General features: G+C 42.2%; 1 protein-coding gene across 14 annotated transcripts in view; it reads left to right on the forward strand.

Annotated features, from left to right (window-relative positions):
• LOC130488791 (protocadherin gamma-A12-like) overlaps nucleotides 1–23,445 on the forward strand; it is a 358,724-nt gene that overhangs the window by 186,158 nt on the left and 149,121 nt on the right. Inside the window, exon 1 of one of the 14 annotated variants that reach the window (XM_056862433.1) lies at nucleotides 3,678–6,119. The exons of 11 other annotated variants lie outside the window; for them this stretch is intronic. In XM_056862433.1, coding sequence (XP_056718411.1) covers nucleotides 3,699–6,119 — 2,421 coding nt within the window. In that variant the 5' untranslated portion in view covers nucleotides 3,678–3,698. Of the gene's footprint in view, nucleotides 1–3,677; nucleotides 6,120–14,697; nucleotides 17,183–20,031; nucleotides 22,468–23,445 lie in introns of those variants that run through there. 2 more of the 14 variants (XM_056862430.1, XM_056862431.1) reach the window with 2 other exon arrangements.

Here is a 23,445-nt window from a genome sequence, read left to right on the forward strand (position 1 = left end):
TGTGATTGTAAATGGCCACTTGTACTGTCATAAGTAAATGAGTTCTCCCTGTAGACAACAAGTATATTTTAATTGCTTAGCTTCTTAATGATCTTGACTAGATTTGGGATTTTTCAATGCCTCAACTTTACTGAAGGTACTTAAGGTTTGAATACCGCAGAGGAATGCTTTTTAGAGAGGAGGTCATGTTTGACTTGTTTTATGTCCTTCTTGAACAATACAATTATTGCTATTAATGAGCATCATAATCTCAGTAAGACCAGTTCAGTAAATCAGCCCAATATATATTTATTTATTAACATTTAGAGATGCATGGGCATGCCCTTTTCTTTTGTAAACTATCTTTATGAGCCTTTTAGTCTTGTCCATTTTAATTCCTGGTGTTCTCAGTCTAAATGTGGTAGTTTGATATTTGTATGCCATTGATATGCCATTTATATCCAACTGAAACATTACATTAAAAATGTGGAAAAATTGTTATAAGGAAAGAGAACATAACACAAATAAAGCCCCAGGGTCAGAGTTGCCATCTGGTGGGAGACTGGGGCTTGGGGGACGCCATCATGTTGACAGCATGATGTCATTTCTGCGGTGAACCCAGAACTCTACCACTGAGTTTCTGGTGCCAACAGTGGTTTTCAGCTTATTTTCCCCTGCCACCCTACCTAGAGGCAGTCGGGTCAAGGGCTGCCTCCAGGAGGACTTCCACCATAGCAGATGTGGCAACCCTACCAAGATGCTTTGGATTCACACAAAGAAAAAGTGGGGATTTTTGAGGCAGAACAGTAAGGCAGTGAAATTCAATAGAGTCCTAAGTTTTACCCGGCCACACAAGTAGCCCTACAGTCAGTGCTTCCTGTATTGCAGATGAAGGTCTGAGTTTCAAGGTAATGGCTTGCCTAAGGCAACCTAGCGAATTCTGGCTGATTTGGAGACTTCAAGAGAAATGTCAAAGAAATGTAGAACATCTGTCTAAATTGTATCCATTCCATATTCACATAGGAAATGATAGTTCAAAGCAAATTGCCCCATTTAAACAAGATTATTTACCTATTTATTGTTGAATATGTACCCTATTTTACATTCTAGGCACCTCCAAGCAGCTTTCAATTTCAATTTCAAATTGACAAAAAACACACACACACACACACACACACAATAAAAAATCATATTTGATAGTCCCAGAAAGTTTCAACAATACTCCTAATTATGGTCCCTAAATGACAAATAACCATTTAAGTACTGACTACCTGATAGGATTACCAACTTCCAGGTGGGGCCTGGCTTTCTTCCAGAATCTCCACTAGGGTTGCCAACCTCCAGGTGGTGGCTGGTGGCTGGAGATCTCCCACGATTACAACTGATCTCCAGGCAACAGCGATCAGTTCACCTGGAGAAAATGGCCACTTTGGAAGATGGACTCTATGATATTATATCCCATTGAAGTCCCTCCCCTCATCAACCCCCCCCCTACCCTCTTCAGGCTCCACCCCCAAATGTCCAGGTATTTCCCCACCGGAGCTGGCAACACTTACAGAGATCAGTTCCCCTGGAGAAAATGGCAGCTTCAGAGTATAGCATTACATCCCTGCTGAGCTCCCTCCTCAAACTCTGCCTTTCCCGAGCATTGCTCCCATGTCTCAGAGAATTTCCCAACCCCTTTGCAACCCTAATTACCTACAATGTTCGTATTACTCTGTTGCTATGAAGCATACTATCCACATGTGATAGCAGGCTTCTGTAGATCATCATGAACGATGGAGTCTTAAGCTCTTTATATTATGTTAATTTCTTCCTAAACAGTGGCTTCATTTGGATGTTTTTCCAATTGGCATTTGATATTTGCTGCAGCTGATTCGAATATAACTGCTAGCTTATAGCATCAGGATTTTTATGTCTTAGCTAGTAAGACATTTTCTTAGGTAATAATCAGATGCAAATTCATTTCAGTGCTGGGTCACAGGTCTTAGACCTGACTACCACATCACCAGGACAAAGTAAGGAATATTGAGGTAAATCTGTAATTGCTCCGGTCTTGCAGATACAATGGCAAATGATCAAAACTGGTTCTGAAGTAACATTTTTTTGCAATGATGATGACACTTTTTGCAATTTAAAACCAATAAATAAAGGAACATCTACGAAGAATGAAGAAATCAAAAGTGCTCATTCCAAAGAATGGGCATCTTTTTCATTTTTAAAACATAAATGGATAAATCAGGGACTACAAATAACGCTCTTTGAAAGGATAAGGGCTGTTTTGTACAGAAGAACTGTAGTAGACCTTTTCTATTTAAAAAAATTGGTAGCAGACCTGTGATTCTGGTTAACTTGTAGTTCTAACTTTTCTATTGATTATCAAGGATGGTAACAGTGCAATCTTAAGCAGGTCTGCTCAGAATACTATGCAGTTCTGTTCAGTTGGGCCTACTCCTTGAAAAGTGATTTTAGGATGGCAGTAGGGTTGCCAACCTCCAGATGGTGGCTGGAGATCTCCCACTATTACAGCTGATCTCCAGGAGACAGAAATCACCTGGAGAAAATGGCTGCTTTGGAAGATAGACTCTATGGCATTATACCCCATTGAAATCCCTCCCCTTCCCAAACCACACCCACCTCGGGCTCCACCCCCAAAATCTCCAGGTATTTCCCAACCCAGAGCTGGCAACCCTGGATGGCAGCCTAATAGGGTTGCCAACTTCCAGGTACTAGCTGGAGATCTCCTGCTATTACAACTTATCTCCAGCTGATAGAGATCAGTTCACCTGGAGAAAATGGCTGCTTTGGCAATTGGATTCTATGGCATTGAAGTTCCTCCCCTCCCCAAACCCCACCCTCCTCAGGCTGCACCTCAAAAACCTTCTGCCGATGGCAAAGAGGGACCTGGCAATCCTAAAGCCTAAGTGTACTCTAACTTCCAAACTTGGAGACCACATTATTTCCCATGGTGAGGCTCATAAATTCACTCTGGTAGAGGCCTACGAATGCAGCACACAGAGGACAGGAGATCAGTGGCTGAGTAACCACTGGTGTACTTTTAAGAGTATAGGTAAGAATACAGTTAACCATTCTGGAATTAAAACGACAATCACAGATATAAATAGCAACATCTTGTATTCCAGCTAGAGAAAATGACTGGATGGCAATGCAGAGATTTCCACACTTTGAAGTCCAAGACTATTATTTAGGTATCAAGACTTGTCATGATTGGAATAGTAATATTAGCTTTAAAACAATGGACCTGGATAAATAAAAAGAAAATAAATGTTGTTTTTTAAGGAAAATATTTCCAGCTATTCCACTCAGGGCCAAATACAGGGGGAAATCACCCACATATTCATGTGTAATCCACCAAAATATAATTGCCTTCTGGTTAGATTTCTTTCTTAAAACAAATGAAAAAGCATCCAATGCAGTTCTCCTTGTGAGCCTCAGAATGTCGCTGTTGACCACAGCTAGATTGAAGACGGAGAGCCATTGATGTTTCCTACAGTTCATATTGCTTCATCAGTGCTATGCAGACCAGGGAACTACAACACAAAGGCAGAGTAGCATCTCTAAGCCATAAAAAAAAGTCTTGTGGCTTGTACACATTAAGAAGAAAGGCAGTTTATGCTTCCTAAGATTTCCTGCACCTTGAAGAGGATTGGATCTGATTGGAGAAAAAAAGAGAGACAGCTAAATAGTCTGGGATCCAGATGGACAGAGAGCACAAAGGGAATGGCCGGGCACTCAGAAGGCAAGTACTGCTTCTGTCTTTGTTGTCTTTCTGCAGCTGGGCAGCCTCAGAGCAGATTCAGTATTCCATAACCGAAGAGATGCCAAAGGGTTCTCTTGTGGGGAATCTCGCCCAGGATTTGGGTCTGAGTGCTAGAGAACTAGCGCAGCGCAATCTACATGCTGTGTCTGTGGATGATATGCAATATTTCACTATCAGTGCAGAGAATGGAAAACTCTATGTAAATGACAGAATAGACAGGGAAGGGATTTGTGACACAACTACACTTTGCCTTGTTAATTTTGAGGCAGTGGTTGAAAACCCTCTGAATATTTTTCATGTAACTGTAGTGATTGAAGACATTAATGATAATGCACCATATTTTGCAAATGGAAACATCAGGTTGGAAATCAGTGAATCCAGTGCCCTAGGTACAGGATTTCTTCTTGGGAAAGCTGAAGATCCTGACATTGGTATGAATTCTCTCCAGAAATATCAGATCAACCCCAACCAATATTTCACTGTAGAAGTTAGAGAGAGTAATGATGGGAAGAAATTTGCAGATTTAGTACTGCAGAAACCATTGGATCGTGAAAGGGAACAGTCTTTCCAATTGACCCTTTTCGCCATAGATGGTGGAGAACCAAGAAAAACTGGTACCTCTCAGATACAGATTAATGTCAGTGACACTAATGACAATTTTCCTGTCTTCTCTCAAGAACATTACAAGGTAAAATTGAGGGAAAATTTACCTGTTGGTTCATTTGTGCTCCAAACTGTGGCCTCTGATGATGATGAAGGAACAAATGCCCAAATCACATACCATTTCAGCAATGTACAATTGAATGGCCAGGAGAAATTCAGTTTGGATCCAGTCAATGGCACAATAATTCTGAAAGGGCCATTGGACTTTGAAGAAACCAAAGAATATACTGTGCGCGTAGCTGCAAAAGATGGAGGAGGATTAGTGACCCACTGCAATATTGAAATAACAGTTCTTGATGAAAATGACAACTCCCCAGAGGTGTCCATCGTTTCCCTGTTTAGCCCGGTCCCGGAAGATTCCCTTTCTGGAACATTAATTGCCTTGATCAATGTAAAAGACAAAGATACAGGGAACAATGGAAAGGTTACATGCAACTTACAAAAGCATTTACCCTTCAAGATTATTCCCTCTTCTAATAATTACTATAAGCTGCAGACAGACAGTCCTTTAGACCGAGAAAAACATTCAGAATACAACATTACAATCACAGCCACTGACCAAGGGACACCTCCACTCTCCACACAGAAAACCATCTCACTACTTATTTCTGATATCAACGACAATTCCCCTTTCTTTGAGAAAACTTCCTACACTGTTTATGTGCCAGAAAACAATCCTTCCGGTGCTTCCATTTTCACTGTCAAAGCCTTAGATCCAGACATGGACCAAAACTCACAAATCACATATTCCATCCTCTACAGCAACATCAAGGAACTCCCCATCTCTTCGTATATCTCCATTAACTCTGAGACTGGAGCTCTGTATGCCCAGAGGTCCTTTGACTATGAACAGTTCCGCGAATTCCAGCTTCAAGTAAAAGCCCAAGATGGTGGTTCTCCCCCTCTCAGCAGCAATGTCACCATGAGGGTGTTCATTCTGGATCAGAATGACAACAGTCCCAGGATCCTGTCGCCTTCACAAGAATCCAAGGGCTCAGCCTTGTTTGAGATGGTACCACGTTCGGCTGAGGAAGGTTATCTGGTAACAAAGGTGGTGGCCGTGGATGCTGATTCTGGACACAACGCCTGGCTTTCCTACCATGTCATTCAAGCCACTGAACCGAGATTCTTCACTGTTGGTTCTCACACTGGTGAGATCAGAACATCAAGGGCCTTTATGGAGAAAGATGCTGCGAAACAGAAACTGGTCATTTTGGTGAAGGATAATGGGCAGCCTTCTCTCTCGGCCACCGTGACGCTGAACCTGGTGTTTGCTGAGAACTTCCAGGAGGCCCTTCCAGAAATGAAAAACCAGTCCAGCCTCCCTGACTATCAGTCTGATCTGCAGTTCTACCTGGTGCTGGCCTTGGCTTTGATGTCATTCTTGTTCCTCTTGACGGTCATTGTGGCCATTCTGATGAAGCTTAGAAAATCAGGGAATCCCAAATTCCTGCAGTGTTTTGCTCCTGTTCCTCATTCAAAGGCTGGTGCCATCTTCCCCCCAAACTTTGAAGATGGGACTTTGCCTTATTCCTATCAGCTGTGTCTGTCCTCAGAATCCAGGAAGAATGAGTTCACTTTCCTGACCCCCAATATTCAGATAGCAGACAATATTCTTTGCAACAACACTTCTGGGGTTCCTATCCTTGGCAATGGAGAAAACAGTTTAAATTCTGAGATGGAGAATACTGACAAGGTATATATTTTTATTTTCCTTTCACAGCACGTTATTTTATTTATGGTGTTGATGCAACTACTTTATTTGTTTGACTTTTGCTGTCTATGAAACTGGAAACCAGTGAATACAGGAGTGGGGCTTGATGGTTGTTTTACTCTAGAAAAGACACACATACCACTTCCCAAAGTTTTCCAGCTTTCTTGTTACCTTTATGCTCTTTAGTATGTCCTCGCCAACTTATCTCACCTTGTTACTAAACTAAAATTAAATTAAATTAAAAATAAGTGTTAAATAAATCTATTCTGGGAGACAGGGTATATATTGAAGCATTTCAAAAGAAGCCATAAAAGGGCATTTTGAGCACATATTTTAATGGATCTACTTTTTCTAGATGATGTACCGTATTTTTCGCTCCATAAGACGCACTTTTTTCCTCCTCAAAAGTGAGGGGAAATGTCCGTGTGTCTTATGGAGCGAATGCCGGCTGGGCGCGTGCGCATCGGGACGGCGCGAGCCAGCGTTCCCCGTCCTGACGGCCAGCTGGGAGGCAGGCGGGGCCACACAGAGCGAGCCGGCGCACGCGCCCAGCCGGCTCTGTGCGGCCCCACCCACCTCCCAGCTGGCCATCGAGGCGGGGAACGCCGGCTCGCGCCGGCCAGACGCGCACGCGCCCAGCCGGCTCTGTGCGCCCCGCCAGCTGGGAGGCGGGTGGGGCGCACAGAGCCGGCTGGGCGCATGCGCGTCGGGACAGTGCGAGCTGGCTTTCTCCGCCCCGACGGCCAGCTGGGAGGCAGGCGGGGCCACACAGAGCCGGCTGGGCGCGTGCTCCGGCTTGCTCTGTGTGGCCCCACCTGCCTCCCAGCTGGCTGTCGGGGCGGGGAACGCCGGCTGGCGCCATCCCGATGCGCACTCGCCCAGCCGGCATTTGCTCCATAAGACAAGTTTTTAGAGGAGGAAAACAAGATTTTTTCTTGTTTTCCTCCTCTAAAAACTAGGTGCGTCTTATGGAAAGGTGCGTCCTATGGAGCGAAAAATACGGTACTTTTTATCTTCGTGTTCATAAGAATTACAGTTTACACTTTCTCAGATTAATGTTCTTACCTCCAGGTTGTAAAATACTATAACTCTTTTATATTTATATGCAAGAAATGTTGCAGTACAAGCAGTCTGACTCCAGTTTGCTGACCTGATGGGGGGTCTTGCAGTGGTCACACACAGTCTACATGTAGGGCTGGCAACGTCCAGGTAATAGCAGAAGATCTCCTGCTATTACAACTGATCTCCAGCTGACAGAGATCAGTTCACCTGGAGAAAAGGGCCACTTTGGCCGTTGGACTCTATGGCATTGAAGTCCCTCCATTCCCCAAACTCCGCCCTCCTCAGGGTCCACCCCAAAAACCTCCGCAAAGAGGGACCTGGCAACTCTGTCTACATAGTATGGCAAGGCTTGTATGCTTATTGTATGCACCAGCTTGTTCTCCCACTTCCTTCTCATGTTATTGGTAGTTCCAGTATGCTCTTTACCTTCTGTGTTTCTTTATCCATGGCATTTCGATTTGAGGGGTTGATTCCGTTAACACTTATCATTCAGCAGTGGCGATACACTGCAAGGCTACTTTTGGCAGAAAGTTAGCAATGTGATAGTCTTCCTATTTTTGTTATTTTATTGTAGCACTGTCAGTTTACAGAATTTCTATAGAATTTAGTAAGCAGGAATAGGCAGGTCCCTGCTCTCAAGGTGCTTACAGTCAGAAATGGACAGTGGGGAAGATAACAAAGGGACAAGGGACAAATGTGAGTAAATGCAGTTACACATATTTAAATTGGATTACAGTATTACTCGTCTAGACATTTGGATCAGTGTATAATGTCATCAAACAAAAGTCTGGAAATGGAGTGCAGGACTGTGATATTCCCCATTATGGCTATGTATGGAAGCTGAGCATTGATCGTTTAATTTTAAATAAGTAACTTCAACTTTCCATTTAGTTATCCAATTGGGATTAGATCTCGCTCCTATTTTTGTGCTATTGTATGCTCCTAGAGCCGTGTTGGCGAACGTATGGCATGCATGCCGCAAGCGGCACGCTGAGCCCTCTCTGTGGGCACGCGCGGAGCCATCGCGTCTGCCTAGGGCTGTGCCTTGTTGCTGTGGTGCGGTGCTCTTTCTCCCCAAGTCCATGCTCCCCAAGCCTGCACTGGTGCCCTCCCTCTCCTTGCACCGGGGCAAGCCCCTCCCTCTCTCTCAGCTGAGCTGTGGCCACAGCTCAGCTGTTTGTCGGCCGCAGCTCAGCTGTTTGTTGGGGCCCCACCTGTCTTCAGTTTGGATGGGGAGGCTGTGGCCAAGCACCTTGCCACGCCCCCTCCTCTCAGCTGAGCTGCAACTCAGCTGTTTGTCCGGCCCCTCCTGACTTCAGTTTGGGGGCCCCGCCCGTCTTCAGTTTCTTCCATTCTGCTTTCCTAGGTAGGTATTACCACATTGATTGCTCTGCCTTTTTTCTTTTTATCCCTGCTTACTCTGTCAGCTTCTCATCATCCCTTACCATCCAACTGACTCTCTTCACCCCATTCCAACTGCCTTTTCAAACATCAACATTGTTTTTCCCCCTTACAGAATTTTAAGCGCCGTGCTGATTCACCTATATATCTAATTCTGAACGTGGTCCCAGGGTGCAGCTGTTTTTAAAAGGCCCTTTACAGAGACAACAAGGTACTAACTTCTCAGCTGAACCCTCCCCTCCACACCAGGTACAATTATCTCCTAGCAAGGACAGGAGACAGAAAAAGATTTGTCTACCAGGAACAATAGCCACCCAGTTGGGGAGGACATTTTTAATTGGGAAGAAGAAGAAGAAGAAGAAGAAGAAGAAGAAGAAGAAGAAGAAGAAGAAGAAGAAGAAGAAGAAGAAGAAGAAGAAGAAGGGTTGGTTTTTATATGCCGACTTTCTCTGCCACTTAAGGGAGAATCAAACTGGCTTACAATCACCTTCACTGAAGAAAGTTAATATCCTCCCAGCCCAGTGTGGTCTGTCCATATGGCTGCATTTTAGGGTGAAAAAACCATGTGGAGATCTAGTAATGGATCTTCAACCTAATGTGTGGTTTCGCCTTTAGTCCTCTTGGTTTCAGTCTGAGAGCTAAATAGAAAAAAATACTTTTCTCCCCTTGAAATCTATAGAATTCAGAAGTACTTGAGGAGCTGGGGGTGGGGGACATGGTTCAACGGTAGAACACCTGCTTTGCAGTGAGTAGACAGTACTGACCTTGATAGACAAAGGTCCATGAAGCTTCAGGTGTCCCATGTGGCTGGTACTACAGTGGCTTTGTTCTCAGACGTGGGCCATATCTTTGACCCTCCTGTCATGCCAGGATGTATCTCTGTCTGTCTACCTAGCTTCCCCCAAGCCTCATTTCTAGAAGAAATTTCCAACTCTTTCTAGAACAAATCATCTGACAGCTGCCAGTTTTCAAATTTCACTGTGCATAGCAAAACATGGTAAGCCTCTCTCTGATGGGGATATTATCAAAACAGCCATGTTGTCTGGGAGTAATTCCCTTTTTCATGATTTCCCAAACAAGGATAAAATTTTGTCGAAGGCTTTCACAGTCAGAGTTCATTGGTTCTTGTAGGTTATCCGGGCTGTGTGACCGTGGTCTTAGTATTTTCTTTCCTGAGACACTGTCCTTCAGTGTTACTCCTCTGAAGATGCCTGCCACAGCTGCTGGCGAAACGTCAGGAAAGAAAATACCAAGACCATGGTCACACAGCCTGGATAACCTACAAGAACCAAGGATAAAATTATTCAACACATCTCTGAGATGCCACTTAGCAGAAATACTGTTAAAGATAGAGTCCAGCACATGGCAAGTGATGTTAATCAGCAGCTTACCACTGACTTACAAAAGGCATCCTGTTACTCCATGTGCTTGGATGAAAGCACAGATATAAATAATCATGCAAGGCTAGCAGTAATTTTGCATTATGCTGTTGGTGACATCATGAGAGAAGAGCTGGTGAAACTGGTGTCTTTGCCTAACAGAACACAAGGGATAGATATCTACAATGCTGTGGTGGAGGCTTTTTTGTCACAAGACATAAGACCAGAAAAAGTGGTTTCAATTACTAGTGATGGGGCACCTTCTATGGTGGGGGCAACATCTGGTTTCATACAATTCTTTGTTAAAGAAACAAAACATCAAGTCATTCAGTTCCATTGCATTATACATCAAGAAGCTCTTTGTGCCAGGGAGAGCAGCAAAAAATTTGATGATGTCCTCAAAGATGTCACAAAAATGGTGAATTACATCATGGCTCGTGCTCTGAATTGTCGACAGTTTCAAGCACTTCTTGAAGAGGTTCAGGCACAGTATAATTTTCTACTTATGTACAATAATGTCCGGTGGCTGAGCAGAAGACGAGTCCTGGAGAGATTTGTAGCCTTCTTGGATGAAATTAGGCTGTTTATGAATGAAAAAGGGCAGGAATATCCACAGCTCACTGATATGGCCTGGCTTACCAACCTCATGGTTTTTACAGATTTTACACAACACTTCAATGTACTGAACAAACAACTACAAGGCGTAGGGAAAACAGCAGAAAGGATGTTTTGTGATATCAAAACATTTGAGAGAAAACTGAAGGTTTTTGAAAGAGACCTTGAAAGTGGGCAGCTGAAATATTTTCCAAAACTAAAAATGCATTTAGAAAATTCTACAACATTTGCAGACAATCCTACAAGCCATCAGGAAATCTACAAGGAATTTTCTAGAATTGTAGCAGCTGCACAGGTGATTTTTACAGTTCCGTAAGATGGAGACAACCCTGTGTTTTCTTACTTCTCCAGATAAAGCCAATTTTGAAGAACTTGATCTTTCCTGCCTACACTGGTTAGATTTAGAAAATCTGGAAATGGAGCTAATAGAATTTCAAGAAAGCTCTATCTGGAAAAATAAATTCTATGACCTGCGTGAAACACTTGAGAAGATAGAAGGGATGACAAAGGACAGCACAGTTAGTTCTGAAAATGAAATCCTTAAAGTGTGGAATTCTCTGCCAAATAATTTTAAGTCAATGAAAGCACTTGGGATTGCTTTCCTTACTTTGTTTTGATCATCTTATGCTTGTGAGCAGTTGTTTTCAGCTTTGATTTATATCAAATCTGACACCAGAAACAGACTAACAGATGACCTGAGTGCTGCATGTGTTGCTCTCAAACTTACAAAGTATGAGCCAAGGGTGGACAAATTATCAGCATGCACACAACAGCAAAAATCACATTAATTGTTCAAAAGCATGCCAAATGCAAACGTTTACCTTTCAATAAAAAGTTGTTTGTATCATTGAAAGCTCTGTTATTGTGTTTTTCTTTTAAGGCAAAAGATGTTAACGTATGAGTTGTTTTCTCTAAACTAAAACCTCAGTATTCAGGTTAAATTGGCACATTGGCACTCAGCGATAAATAAGTGGGCTTTGGGTTGCAGTTTGGGCACTCGGTCTCTAAAAGGTTCGCCATCACTGTCCTAGAGCATCCAGCCTAGGAAGATCCAGCCATCCCAAAAAGTCTGGATGCTTGTATTAAGAGCATACGCAGGATCCAGCCAGAGTTGAAGGAGAAGAGCTGATGAATGGTAGGGTGTACATTTAAATGTAAAACTCTATGGGGCTGCAGGGATAGGGGAAGAAACCAAACACCTCCTGGGCCTTGTTACCAGGTCCTGCACCCAAACTACATGTGCCGGTTTAGCCATTGGTCCATTCATCCAACTTTTGGGGCCTCAACCTGAAATAAAAGATAAAGGAGACTTGATTAATCCTAGGGGCCTTCTTCCACGTGTCTTCCAGGTAGAGGAGTTGGATGGGTATACACTTTCAATACCCAGCATTAAACATAAGGTCTGGATTGAGCCCTTGATCGATATGCATATTTTCCTAACCCTTTCAGGTAAGTTGGAATGAGATATTAGATTCTCATTTATAGTTGCTCAGTTAACCCTATGAGGACAAAAATGTGAATTTTTTTAATGGGTCATTCGAAACTCTCCCAGTTAACTGGCACAGGGCTTATCCTAGCCTTTTCTTTAGTTGCTTTGGTCTTGGGTGTTTGGCTTTACTACTCTGTAGCAAAAACTAAGGCATCTCAAAGCTTACTAAGAATGTTTTAGATGCCCTCCAATATCATGCATGATTTGTTATTGTTTTCTTCATGTGTGTGTATAGTGAGCTGCCACACCAAAAATGGCCCATTGGTGCATCACATCCAATATTGTTATCAGCATTTAATGATGGTGCCTAAGGTCTGATACCAAAGTACTTCTCCACCATTCTACCTGCACTCTTTTAAGTGGAGATGCCCATCAGTTAGAACTGTACCCCCATCGCCATTCTTATGCATCTGCAATGTATCTGTGTTTTAGTGACAAAATATGGTATATTTATTGTAATTTAGTTTGGTCCAATATAAATGTTTTGTGTAAAGAATTCAGCAGAAATATTTTCAACATTTGAGAGATGTTCAATATATGAATATATAAAGGGTTTTTTTGGAGTTCAGAACTTTAAATGCTGTTCTATTCCATAATGGAATTTGATGTGGTGTTTCCTTTATAGTGATGTTTGAAACCTCTCCATATGGGTGGATCTCCTTCCAATAGAGCTCTACTTAAAGTTAAAGTTTCTAATTTTCTTCTCCATTCAGTCTGTTGGCTAATGTTTCTCACTCATAAAATCTCAGGCTTCTGTAATTTCACTAAGTGAACATAAGTTGTTAGAACTAAAGAAGGATGAGTGGAAGGAAAAGATCTGGTAATGCTGCTCCACAGACACTGGCACAAGAGTACCTGCAGCACTGTAAGAGCTAGATTTTATTTAAAATGTTTGTGTTTCTGCTTGTGCAAGCTCTTATAAAAGCAGATTAACATATTTAGTTTTACTTCTTTCATGCACTACTTTACAACAAGGTGTATATCCTATAGTTTTAGTTACTGTATATTCTCCGATTTTAATTCTGTAACTGATATGAATGTTTTAATGGCATTTGCTGTATTAATAAAACAGTTCTTTAAGAGGAAGACACCTTCCACAGATAGATGGTTATCTTTTGAGGTGGAACATGTAGGTCAGAAGAGAGCACTAGGGTTTATGAAAAATTAGGCTCCAAAGAAGAAGGCAAAGCTAGTAAAACATCAGCAGCCTCTCTAATGACTCAAAGAGATCCCACCCACTCTGAACATTCTTTGGGCCCATCCTCCTCAGGTTCAATAAATTCAGGGTGGGGTTGTGGCTCAGTAGTAGAGCATCTGCTTTGCATGTAGAAGGTCCCAGGTTCCCAGCATCTCCAGTTAAAAAGAGCAGGTATTAGATGATGTAAAAGGCCTCTACTTGCTTGCCTGGAGAGCTGCTGCCATTCAGAGCTCTCTGACCTTGAGAAAACAGTGGTCTGACTCAGTAGAAGGCAGCTTCATGTGTTCATGTGTTCAGTCAAAATGCTAAAACTGGACTGAGATACAGTTAGAAGGAGCTTGTGGGTTGTATAATAATTGCCAAGGCATACTTAGGGATTCCAGTTATATAGAAGCATAGTTTTTAAAATCGTAAATGGAGTAGTACACGGAAGAGTTAAAACCCAAGAGTGAAACGGTCAGTCATTCAGTTCAAATCAACCTTTGGTATATCCAGTATCCAACTTTACGACAATGCCGCAAGGCTAAAATGATCCATGAGTTGAATCTCAAATGATACGGAGAGTGATGGGATAAAGAGAGTGATGGGATAAGGCCAGAAATATTTGCATTGAACCATGTGGCAGAATTTCCAAGGAGGATCCAGGTAATTTTACTCTATTTAATTTTGGTTGCAAAGATTGTTTTTGTTAGACTTTGGAAGCAGAATTTAGCCCAAAATATACAGGACTGGATGGTAAAAATCAAGGAGATCTGTGTTAATGTGAGGCTCACTTCTTTTAAAAGAGGAAGGTGCATGACTCAACTTAATGCTCTATGGGGTTTTGTAATTAATCAGATGACATTATAACCTTTATAACTGCTTTATGGTTCTCATTCTTTGTTTATATTTTGTTGCTGTTTTTGATATAAAACATAAATATTAAAAATAAATACTATATGGAATCTGAGAGGGCATGAACAGAACATATTGATTTCCCAGGTAGGTGGTGGAAAAGCAGAAACGTTTGTGCTGCTTGGCCAAAGCTGTTTGGAATGGACTAGTAGTAGCAAAAACATTGCATAAGATAATGTAGATATACACTCCACAAAGCCAGAAAACGTTCGTCTTCCTTACCTGAAAACAGATTATTCTTCTCTACATATTAGCTGCAAGATAAGATGAAAAGCAGTTCTTGCACTTCCCTACCTTATACTCAGAGTGTCACTGTTGGCCAATATAGCTTCTTTGTAGAAGCTGGAAATCCACTGAATGATGCTTCCAGCGGCGTGGCTGCTCGTTCTCAGACTGCAGATCAGGAAGACAGCAGACATCAGAGACATATAAGCCTTGGGAAAAGAAAACCATTACAACGTACATGAATTCAACATCCAGAGACAATGTTAAGCTTCCTTACTGTGGATCTTGTACTGTAATGGGAATTTGAAACCCCTCAGCTGATCAAGATATGCCAGAAGAAGGAAAAGCAAACTTCTCAGCAAGAAGGATGAACGGCAGACACAAAGAGAACAGTGGATCAGTAAGGTTATTGTTCCTCTTATTATTGTCTTTGTTCTGCAAGACTGCCTCAGAGCAGATTCAGTATTCGATTCCTGAGGAAATGGAGAAAGGGTCCAGTGTAGGGAATCTAGCCAAAGATTTAGGACTTAGTCCTGGAGAAATAGCAAGCCGCAATCTGCATGTCCTTTCTCTAGATAAAGAGCAATATTTCACTATCAGTACAGAAAATGGCAAACTGTATGTAAATGACAGGATAGATAGAGAGGGAATCTGTGGGGAAACTATATTCTGCCTGATTAATTTTGAAGTAATGGTTGAAAATCCCATGAATATTTTCCACGTAACAGTAGCAATCCAGGATATTAATGATAACACACCACATTTCTTAAACAAAGATATCAGGCTAGAACCAAGTGAATTAACTTTGCCAGGAGCTCGATTTGGTCTTGGGCATGCTGAAGATTCAGATGTTGGAATGAATTCTGTCCAGAATTACCAGCTCACATCCAATCAATATTTCACACTGGAAACTAGAGACAGTGATGATGGAAATAAATATGCAGAATTAGTACTGAGTAAACAGTTGGATCGGGAAAGTGAAAGCAGTTTCTATTTAACCCTTCTGGCTGTGGATGGAGGGAAGCCTGCCAGAACAGGGACAGCCAAAATATGGATTAATGTCATTGATGCCAATGACAACCCCCCTGTTTTTGCACGAGAATTGTACAAGGTCAGCATGATGGAAAATGCCCCCAAAGGATCTTCAGTGGTACAAGTGAAAGCCACTGACAGAGATGAAGGTTCCAATGCCCAGTTAATCTATAGCTTTAGCAACATTGCTGAAAGTGCTCGCAAAATGTTTTTGCTAGATCCACAAAATGGAACAATTAGGGTTATTGAAACCCTGGACTTTGAGGGGAAAGATAAATACACCATGATGGTTGAAGCAAAGGATGGGGGTGGGTTAGTGGCTCACTGCAAAGTTGAAATAAAGATAGTAGATGAGAATGACAATGCCCCAGAAATCGTTCTTGTCTCGTCATCCAGTCCAATACGTGAAGATTCTGCATCCGGGACTCTAGTAGCTCTCATCAATGTAAAAGACAGAGATTCAGGAGAAAATGGAAACATAGTTTGTCATTTACTAAGTAATTTGCCATTTCAAATTGTCTCAACATCCAATAACTACTATAAATTGCTTACAGACGGTGCACTTGACAGGGAAAATACTCCCGAGTATAATATCACAATCACAGCCACAGATAAAGGCAATCCTCCTCTTTCTACGCTCAAGACCATTTCAGTACAGATCTCTGATATCAATGATAACCCTCCAGCCTTTGAAAAGCCATCCTATACTGCCTATGTGCCAGAAAACAACCCCTCTGGAGCCTCCATTTTCAGGATCAAAGCCTCTGACCAGGATCTGGATCGCAATGCCCGAATCATTTACTCTATCCTCAAGAGCAACATTGAGGACCTGCCTCTCTCCTCTTACATCTCCATTAATTCTGAGACAGGAATTATTTATGCACAGCGCTCCTTTGACTATGAGCAATTTAGGGAGTTCCAACTTCAAGTGGAGGCCCGAGATGGAGGTTCTCCTCCTCTCAGCAGCGTTGTCACAATGAAAGTGTTTATTGTGGACCAGAATGACAACAGCCCTCAGATCCTCTACCCTTCCAAAGGAGTGGAAGGCTCAGCCTTGTTTGAGATGATACCTCGTTCGGCTGAGGCAGATTATCTGGTGACCAAGGTGGTAGCAGTGGATGCTGACTCTGGACACAATGCCTGGCTCTCCTACCACCTGCTTCAGGCCACTGAGCCAGGGCTCTTCACAATTGGACACCACACTGGTGAGATCAGGACATCCCGAACTTTTTTGGAAAGAGATGCTGTGAAGCAGAGACTAATTGTCTTGGTGAAGGATAATGGGCACCCATCGCTATCTGCTACTGTGACGCTGAACCTGGTGTTTGCTGAGAACTTCCAGGAGGCCCTTCCTGAAATGAAAAACCAATCAAACAGCCCTGACTATCAGTCTGATCTGCAGTTCTATCTGGTGCTGGCCTTAGCTTTGATCTCATTCTTGTTCCTCTTGACAGTGATTCTGGCTATTCTGATGAAGCTTCGACGTTCAGGGAATCCCACATTCCTTCAGTGCTTTGGTCCCGTTCCCCCTTCAAAGGCTGGTGCCATCTTTCCTCCAAATTTTGAAGATGGGACTTTGCCTTATTCCTACCAGTTGTGTCTGTCCTCAGAATCCAGGAAAAATGAGCTCACCTTCCTGACACCCAATATTCAGATTGCAGATCACGTTCTTTTTGGTGACAAATCTGGTGAGCCTTTGACAGGCAATGAAGGAAACAATTTAGATTCTGAGGTGGCTAATATGAACATGGTGAGTTTTTATTCTAGAAATTATTTACTTGCTATTCTATGCTGCTTTGAATTTGTGACTAAAATGAAATATCATACCACAATTATACTGCTCTTCCTCTTTATATACAATGTATGATCTTACCTGATCTAAAATGAATGAAAATATGTTTTTATTTTTTTTAACTGAACAAACGAATACCCAAGTTATTTGAATGGTTGCGGCATCCTCGTGGCCGCCACGAGGATGTCGTCATGTCTCATTTGGCCCTAACTAAGATGTTGTGCACTGTTCCTTCTGTAGATTTGCTTCTTATTAGCAATAGTTATCAAAGAATTCTTTACAAACTAAACTTTCTAAAAAATTTAGCCTGTAGGTTCTAATATCTTATCAGGTATTTTGCAAACTTATTTAACATGATTTATAGTAATGCACTACAGATTGCAGAATTTATTTAAATGCTTGATGACATAGGGGATTTTCTTTCTAATGGTAGTGCTCCAAAAATAGAGGATTCCAGAGTATCTAAAATCTAGTCAGAAAATGATTGGTGCTAATAGAAACATCAGGAATAAATGTATGATGACACTTAAACACTCATAGTGACTGCTAGAAGGCTACTTCCAAGTAACTAAGTTGCAGCTGAACCCGTCTTGCACAGAAGAAAGCTCCTCTGCTTCCACATTAATAGCACACCAGAAGGGTTTTTACTAATGTCTTTGTGTTCTCTATATCCTTTGTTATGCCTTTAGGGAGGGCAAGGATCAATGCTGAAGGCGGTAGTGGTCATAAAAACTGTGTTTATTGGAACACAACAGCCAACTAACTAAACAAGCCACAACTAGGCCTCAATAACTCCTCTTCCAGTTATAGTCATAAGACCTGAGCCTCTCTGTTCTAAGAGCCTCTGAGAGTTGTCCTTAAAGGAACAGTACCAATATACCACATTTCTCTCCTTCCATTTCCATTTCTTCAATAATACGTTCAGCAATACTTTCCATGGTGAGCAGCTCTTCATCTGTCTTGCTCACTTAATCCCTGAGTTCAGTCATGCTATCATATCAGGATGTGCGCACCAAGCGTCCACTTCTACTGGTTGTAGCGAGGCAGGCTGGGATGTGTGAGACTCTGTTGTGCCCTCTGCTCGGTCAGGTTAAGTTTGAAAAGGTGGGACAGTTTGGGGAGCAGATTATAAACTTGAATAGACCCCCCAAAGGTCATACAAACCCATGAGAGGATAAAACAGGCTAGTTGTTGTTTACCAACTAAGTCAGAGAGTGCTGCACTCTACTCCGTTGGATGCCTCCCCTTCTCACCAGTCTCTTTTTATTTTTATTTTTATTTTGTTTTTATATTTTATGTTTACTTCTTACTTCTTCCGTGCTTTGACTGACTGATGATATTGCTCTGTATCCAAGACATCCTGTCTCTCCCATTTTCCTAATATAATTTGCTGCTTGGCATTCAGCAGAAGGTATGCATAAAGCCTACACATGTGCAAAGGCAAAAGGCACGGTCCCCCATCATGCAGCCAGAGGCTACCCACATGGAGCCTGATGCACATATGCATTTGGTTGAGTATCTTGCCGCAGTACTGATGCCACATTGAATGCATGTGTTTTGTATGTGGTGGTGGTGGTGGTGGAATGGGGCCAAATATTCATCATTTGCCCTGTAATAAAAAACACAATGTATGGTGCTTGACCTCAGATATAACATATTTTGCTTTTGCTTCATGCTCTAACATGGAGAATGTGTCAGGGACATGAGAGATTGTAGAGAAATCAAATATTTGCTTACATTGAGAGCCAGTATGGTGTAGAGTGTATGTGTCAAACTGAGATCAGTGTGGTATACATGTCAAACTGGGATCAGGTGACTCAGGTTCGAATCCCCATTCTGCCATGGATGCTTGATGGGTGACCTTGGGCCAGTCACACACTCTCAGCCTAAACTACTTCACATAGTTGTTTTGAGGGTAAAATGTAGGAGAGGAGAACAATGTAAACCTCATTAGGTCTCCGCTGTATAGAAAATAAATGAAATTGCAATCAAGTATAATTTTAAATCAAATTACCGGTATTAAGGGACACAGTAATTTTTTTTAAGTATAAATCATTATTTTAAAATCATGGACCCTACCCATCCTGCTCTTCACCTTCTCCCTTCAAAGCACAAGCTTTTCTTTCCCACACCTCAGCCCCATAGAAGTTGGCTGACGTTCGTAACATTGATACCCGTGCTAAGGCTGCAGAATTTGCATATCTTTAGATAAGGGCTGGATTATTTAAAAGCTAGATGGAAAAGGTGTAATACCTATAGAAATGTCAGGAATAATTTACCATGATGTGCCAAGGCTTTTGCAGTGACTATTGTAGATCTACTTTGGAGTTACTGGTCTGAGGGTGATAGACTGTTTAGCACAAAACCATATTCCAGGCAGAGAATGATCAGTTTTTCTTGACAAAGAAATGTATTACAGTCATAAAGCAGGATGGGTACAAAAATTTCCATAAAAGAGTGAGAGGCTGGCAATGTGAGTTTTGACCAATCATTTGGTAAAATTATTACCTGAGAGTAACTCTGTGTGCCGCTGTTCACCAACCAAGGCTGAATGTTGATTGCAGGGAGAAATTCAGCCTTCCTGAACAATTTCCTTCATAGCAGAAAACCCTGAGAGAAGATCACACTTGCACTGAATCAAAAATACTGAAGAATATTATTTTAAATTAAGAATATTCTTAAAATATAGACAGTGTGTATGTACAAAGGTTGTCTGGAAGGTTTTTAAAAACTGTTTCTGACACATCCAGATCAAGCTAAAATAAGCCCCTTGTTCATTACCTCGTCAAAGGATTAGATACACCTTCATGAGACTGAAGCAGACAGGACTGGCAATGACAACATTTCGGAATTGCAAAATGGGAGCTGTCTTTTTCTTAATTTTTGTGAATGTTTGGCAAGTTGTTACTGGGCAGATTCACTACTCCATTCCTGAGGAAACAGAAAAAGGTTATTTGGTGGGGAACATTGCAAAAGACCTGAAGATGGAAATAAAGGAGCTCTCACACCGTGGAGTCCACATTTTCTCCTCAGGTAGGACTCAGCATTTTGCTTTAAATTACAAGAGTGGCCATTTATATACCACAGAGAGAATAGATAGAGAGGAGATCTGTGGATGGATGGAAAAGTGTTTCCTGAATTTTGAGATCATAGTTGGGGATTCAATGAAAGTTTATGGAGTCAGAGTGGAAATCACAGATATTAATGATAATGCTCCCAGATTCCGTTCAGAGAAAATGGAGCTCAAAATCAGTGAGTTAACTCTACCAGGATCCCTGTTTCCACTGTATGAAGCTCAAGATCCTGATTTAGGGAGTAATTCTCTTCAAGGTTACAAGCTCAGTAGCAATACCCATTTTTCCCTCAATGTGCAAACAGTTGATGACAGACCATATGCTGAATTACTGCTGGAAAAGCCCCTGGACCGTGAGGAGGAAGCTGATCATAATCTGGTACTCACAGCATATGATGGGGGAAATCCTGTCAGGACTGGGACTGTGCAGATTCATGTGATTGTTCTGGATGCTAATGACAACCCACCTGTTTTTATCCAACATATCTATGAAGTCAGTGTTGGAGAAGATATTTCTATAGGAACCACGGTGGTTACCTTAAAAGCTACTGATCTGGATGAAGGTATAAACAAGGAATTGAAGTATTCTTTCATAAAAATCACAGCAAAAGCTTCCCAGATATTCCGCTTGGATTCTAACAAAGGGGAAATAATTCTTGCAAGAAACTTAGACTATGAAGACTGTACACAATATGAAATGGAAGCCCAGGTCCATGATGGTGGAGAGTTGTTTGACAAGTCAAAAGTTGTGATATTTGTTACTGATGTGAATGATAATGCCCCAGAAGTGATAATAACGTCTGTCATCAACTCGGTCCCTGAGAATTCCCCACCAGGGACTGCAATCGCTCTTTTAAATGTGCAAGATCAGGACTCAAACAAAAATGCAGAAGTTGTATGTTCTGTACCCAGTAACCTCCCTTTCCAACTGTCAACATCCTATGGTAGTTACTATAGTTTGGTGATCAACAGAGACCTGGACCGGGAACAGGTGGCCTCTTATAATATCACTGTCATAGCCACAGACCATGGGACACCCTCCCTTTCTACTTCCATTATCATTCCACTCCAAATTTTAGACACAAATGACAACCCTCCTCTCTTTCCGCAACCATCCTACATTTCCTACCTCATGGAGAATAACCAAAGAGGTGCTTCTGTCTTCTCACTCAAGGCAAATGATTTAGATTGGGAAGAGAACTCCAGGATAAAGTATTCCATTATAAAAAGTCAGGTGGGTGATTTCCCCCTCTCTTCCTTCCTCTCCATTAATTCTGAAACTGGGATTATTTATGCCTTGAGCTCTTTTGATTATGAAGAATTCAGAGAAATGAACTTTCTGGTCAAGGCCCAAGATGGAGGCTCCCCACCACTCAGCTCCAATGTTTCAGTGACTCTCTCCATTCTGGATGAGAATGACAATGCCCCAGAAATCCTGTACCCTTCTGTCCCCACTGATGGTTCCACTGGAATAGAGCTGGCCCCTCCCTCTTCTGAGCCTGGATATCTTGTCACTAAGGTGGTGGCGGTGGATGCAGACTCTAGCCAGAATGGCTGGCTCTCCTATCAGTTACTCAAGGCCACAGAGCCAGGGCTTTTCACCATAGGACTCCACACTGGAGAGATCAGGACAGCCCGTTTCTTCCTGGACCAGGATGCTATCAAGCAAAGCCTTGTGGTTTTAGTAAAAGACAACGGGCAGCCCCCTCTCTCTGCCTCTGTCACGGTCACTGTGGTGCTGGCCGACAGCATCCCTGATGTCTTGACTGACCTGAGCAGCATCTCATCTCCTGTAGACCCCCCATCAGATCTCACCTTCTACCTGGTGGTTGCTGTGGCTTTTGTCTCCTGCTTATTTTTCACCTTCCTCCTTGTGTTGCTGGCATTCAGACTTCGCAGATGGAGGAGTTCTCAGTTATGTGATTCTGGAAGTGTGAATTTCAGTGAAGCCCCAGTTTCACAGTTTGTAGGAATCAGTGGAGTCCAAGCTTTTCTTCACTCCTACTGTCATGACTTTTCTCTCATTACGGACTCTCAGAGGAGCAATTTTGCTTTTCCAAAGGTTAACTCCTCTAATACTCTGCCCAGTCAGCAGACTTGTGAAATAAGGGAGCCTTTCCTCGGTGCTGAAGATACGAAGAGTTTTGATGGGGATTCAGCCAGCATCCAGGTGAGCCGTCTTTGTCAAATTTAAGACATTTTGGTGCAAAATAAATTTCCAATAAGTTATTAACAGAAATTATTCTAGTTTTAGTCCTAGAGAAGTGATAGATTTTATTTGTTCAGTAAACTATTTTATATTCCTTCAGATAAAAGAATAAAAGGCTGTTACATAAAATCAAGAACAGTAAGAAATCCATTAAATCATACCATATCATTCGAAAACTCTTCCAGCCATAGGTCAGTCTGGAAAGCTAAGAAATTACATTGATCACCTTATTTCCTTTGGTAAAGTTTCCCTGAAAGCATATTGCTCTGTTGCTGTAATTTGAGGGAATGAAGGCACCACAAATAGGGTGTCTTGGGCTGATCTTCGCTTATGTGTCACTTCAGACATACAAAAGGACTTTCTTTTGTGGTTGTACAGTATGTGGCCTTTCTGCAGTAAGACTACAATCCTTACTTCAGAGTAACCTGAATTTGATGAGCTTTGGTTCTGCATATATAAGCATAAAATCCAGGCTTCACAGAGAACAAACATATCCTTAATCTAGATCTTCATTTATCGTCTTCCATGGCAATGACTTCTGGTTCCCCTTCATGCAGAAGATAGTGCAAGGCTTCATGGAGTGAATAACCCATTGCTTGTTCTCACAGGCTGCCTACTGCAAGCGCTCTCCAGTTCTTGCCACTGTGTATTGAAATGTGGTATAAAAGAACAGAAATGGGCCCAGAGGGTGCTACTTAAGTACCTGTGGGTCATTTGAGAACTACCCTTGAGAACACTGAACTGGTAGGGTTGCCATCCTCCAGGTACTAGCTGGAGATCTCCTGCTGTTACGATTGATCTCCAGCCGATAGAGATTCGTTCACCTGGAAAAAATGGCCGCTTTGGCAATTGCACTCTATGCCATTGAAGTCCCTCCCCTCCCCAAACCCCGCCCTCCCCAGGTTCTGCCTCAAAAACCTCCCACCGGTGGTGAGGAGG

Source organism: Euleptes europaea, chromosome 17, assembly GCF_029931775.1.
Source record: "Euleptes europaea isolate rEulEur1 chromosome 17, rEulEur1.hap1, whole genome shotgun sequence".
Taxonomy (NCBI): domain Eukaryota; kingdom Metazoa; phylum Chordata; class Lepidosauria; order Squamata; family Sphaerodactylidae; genus Euleptes; species Euleptes europaea.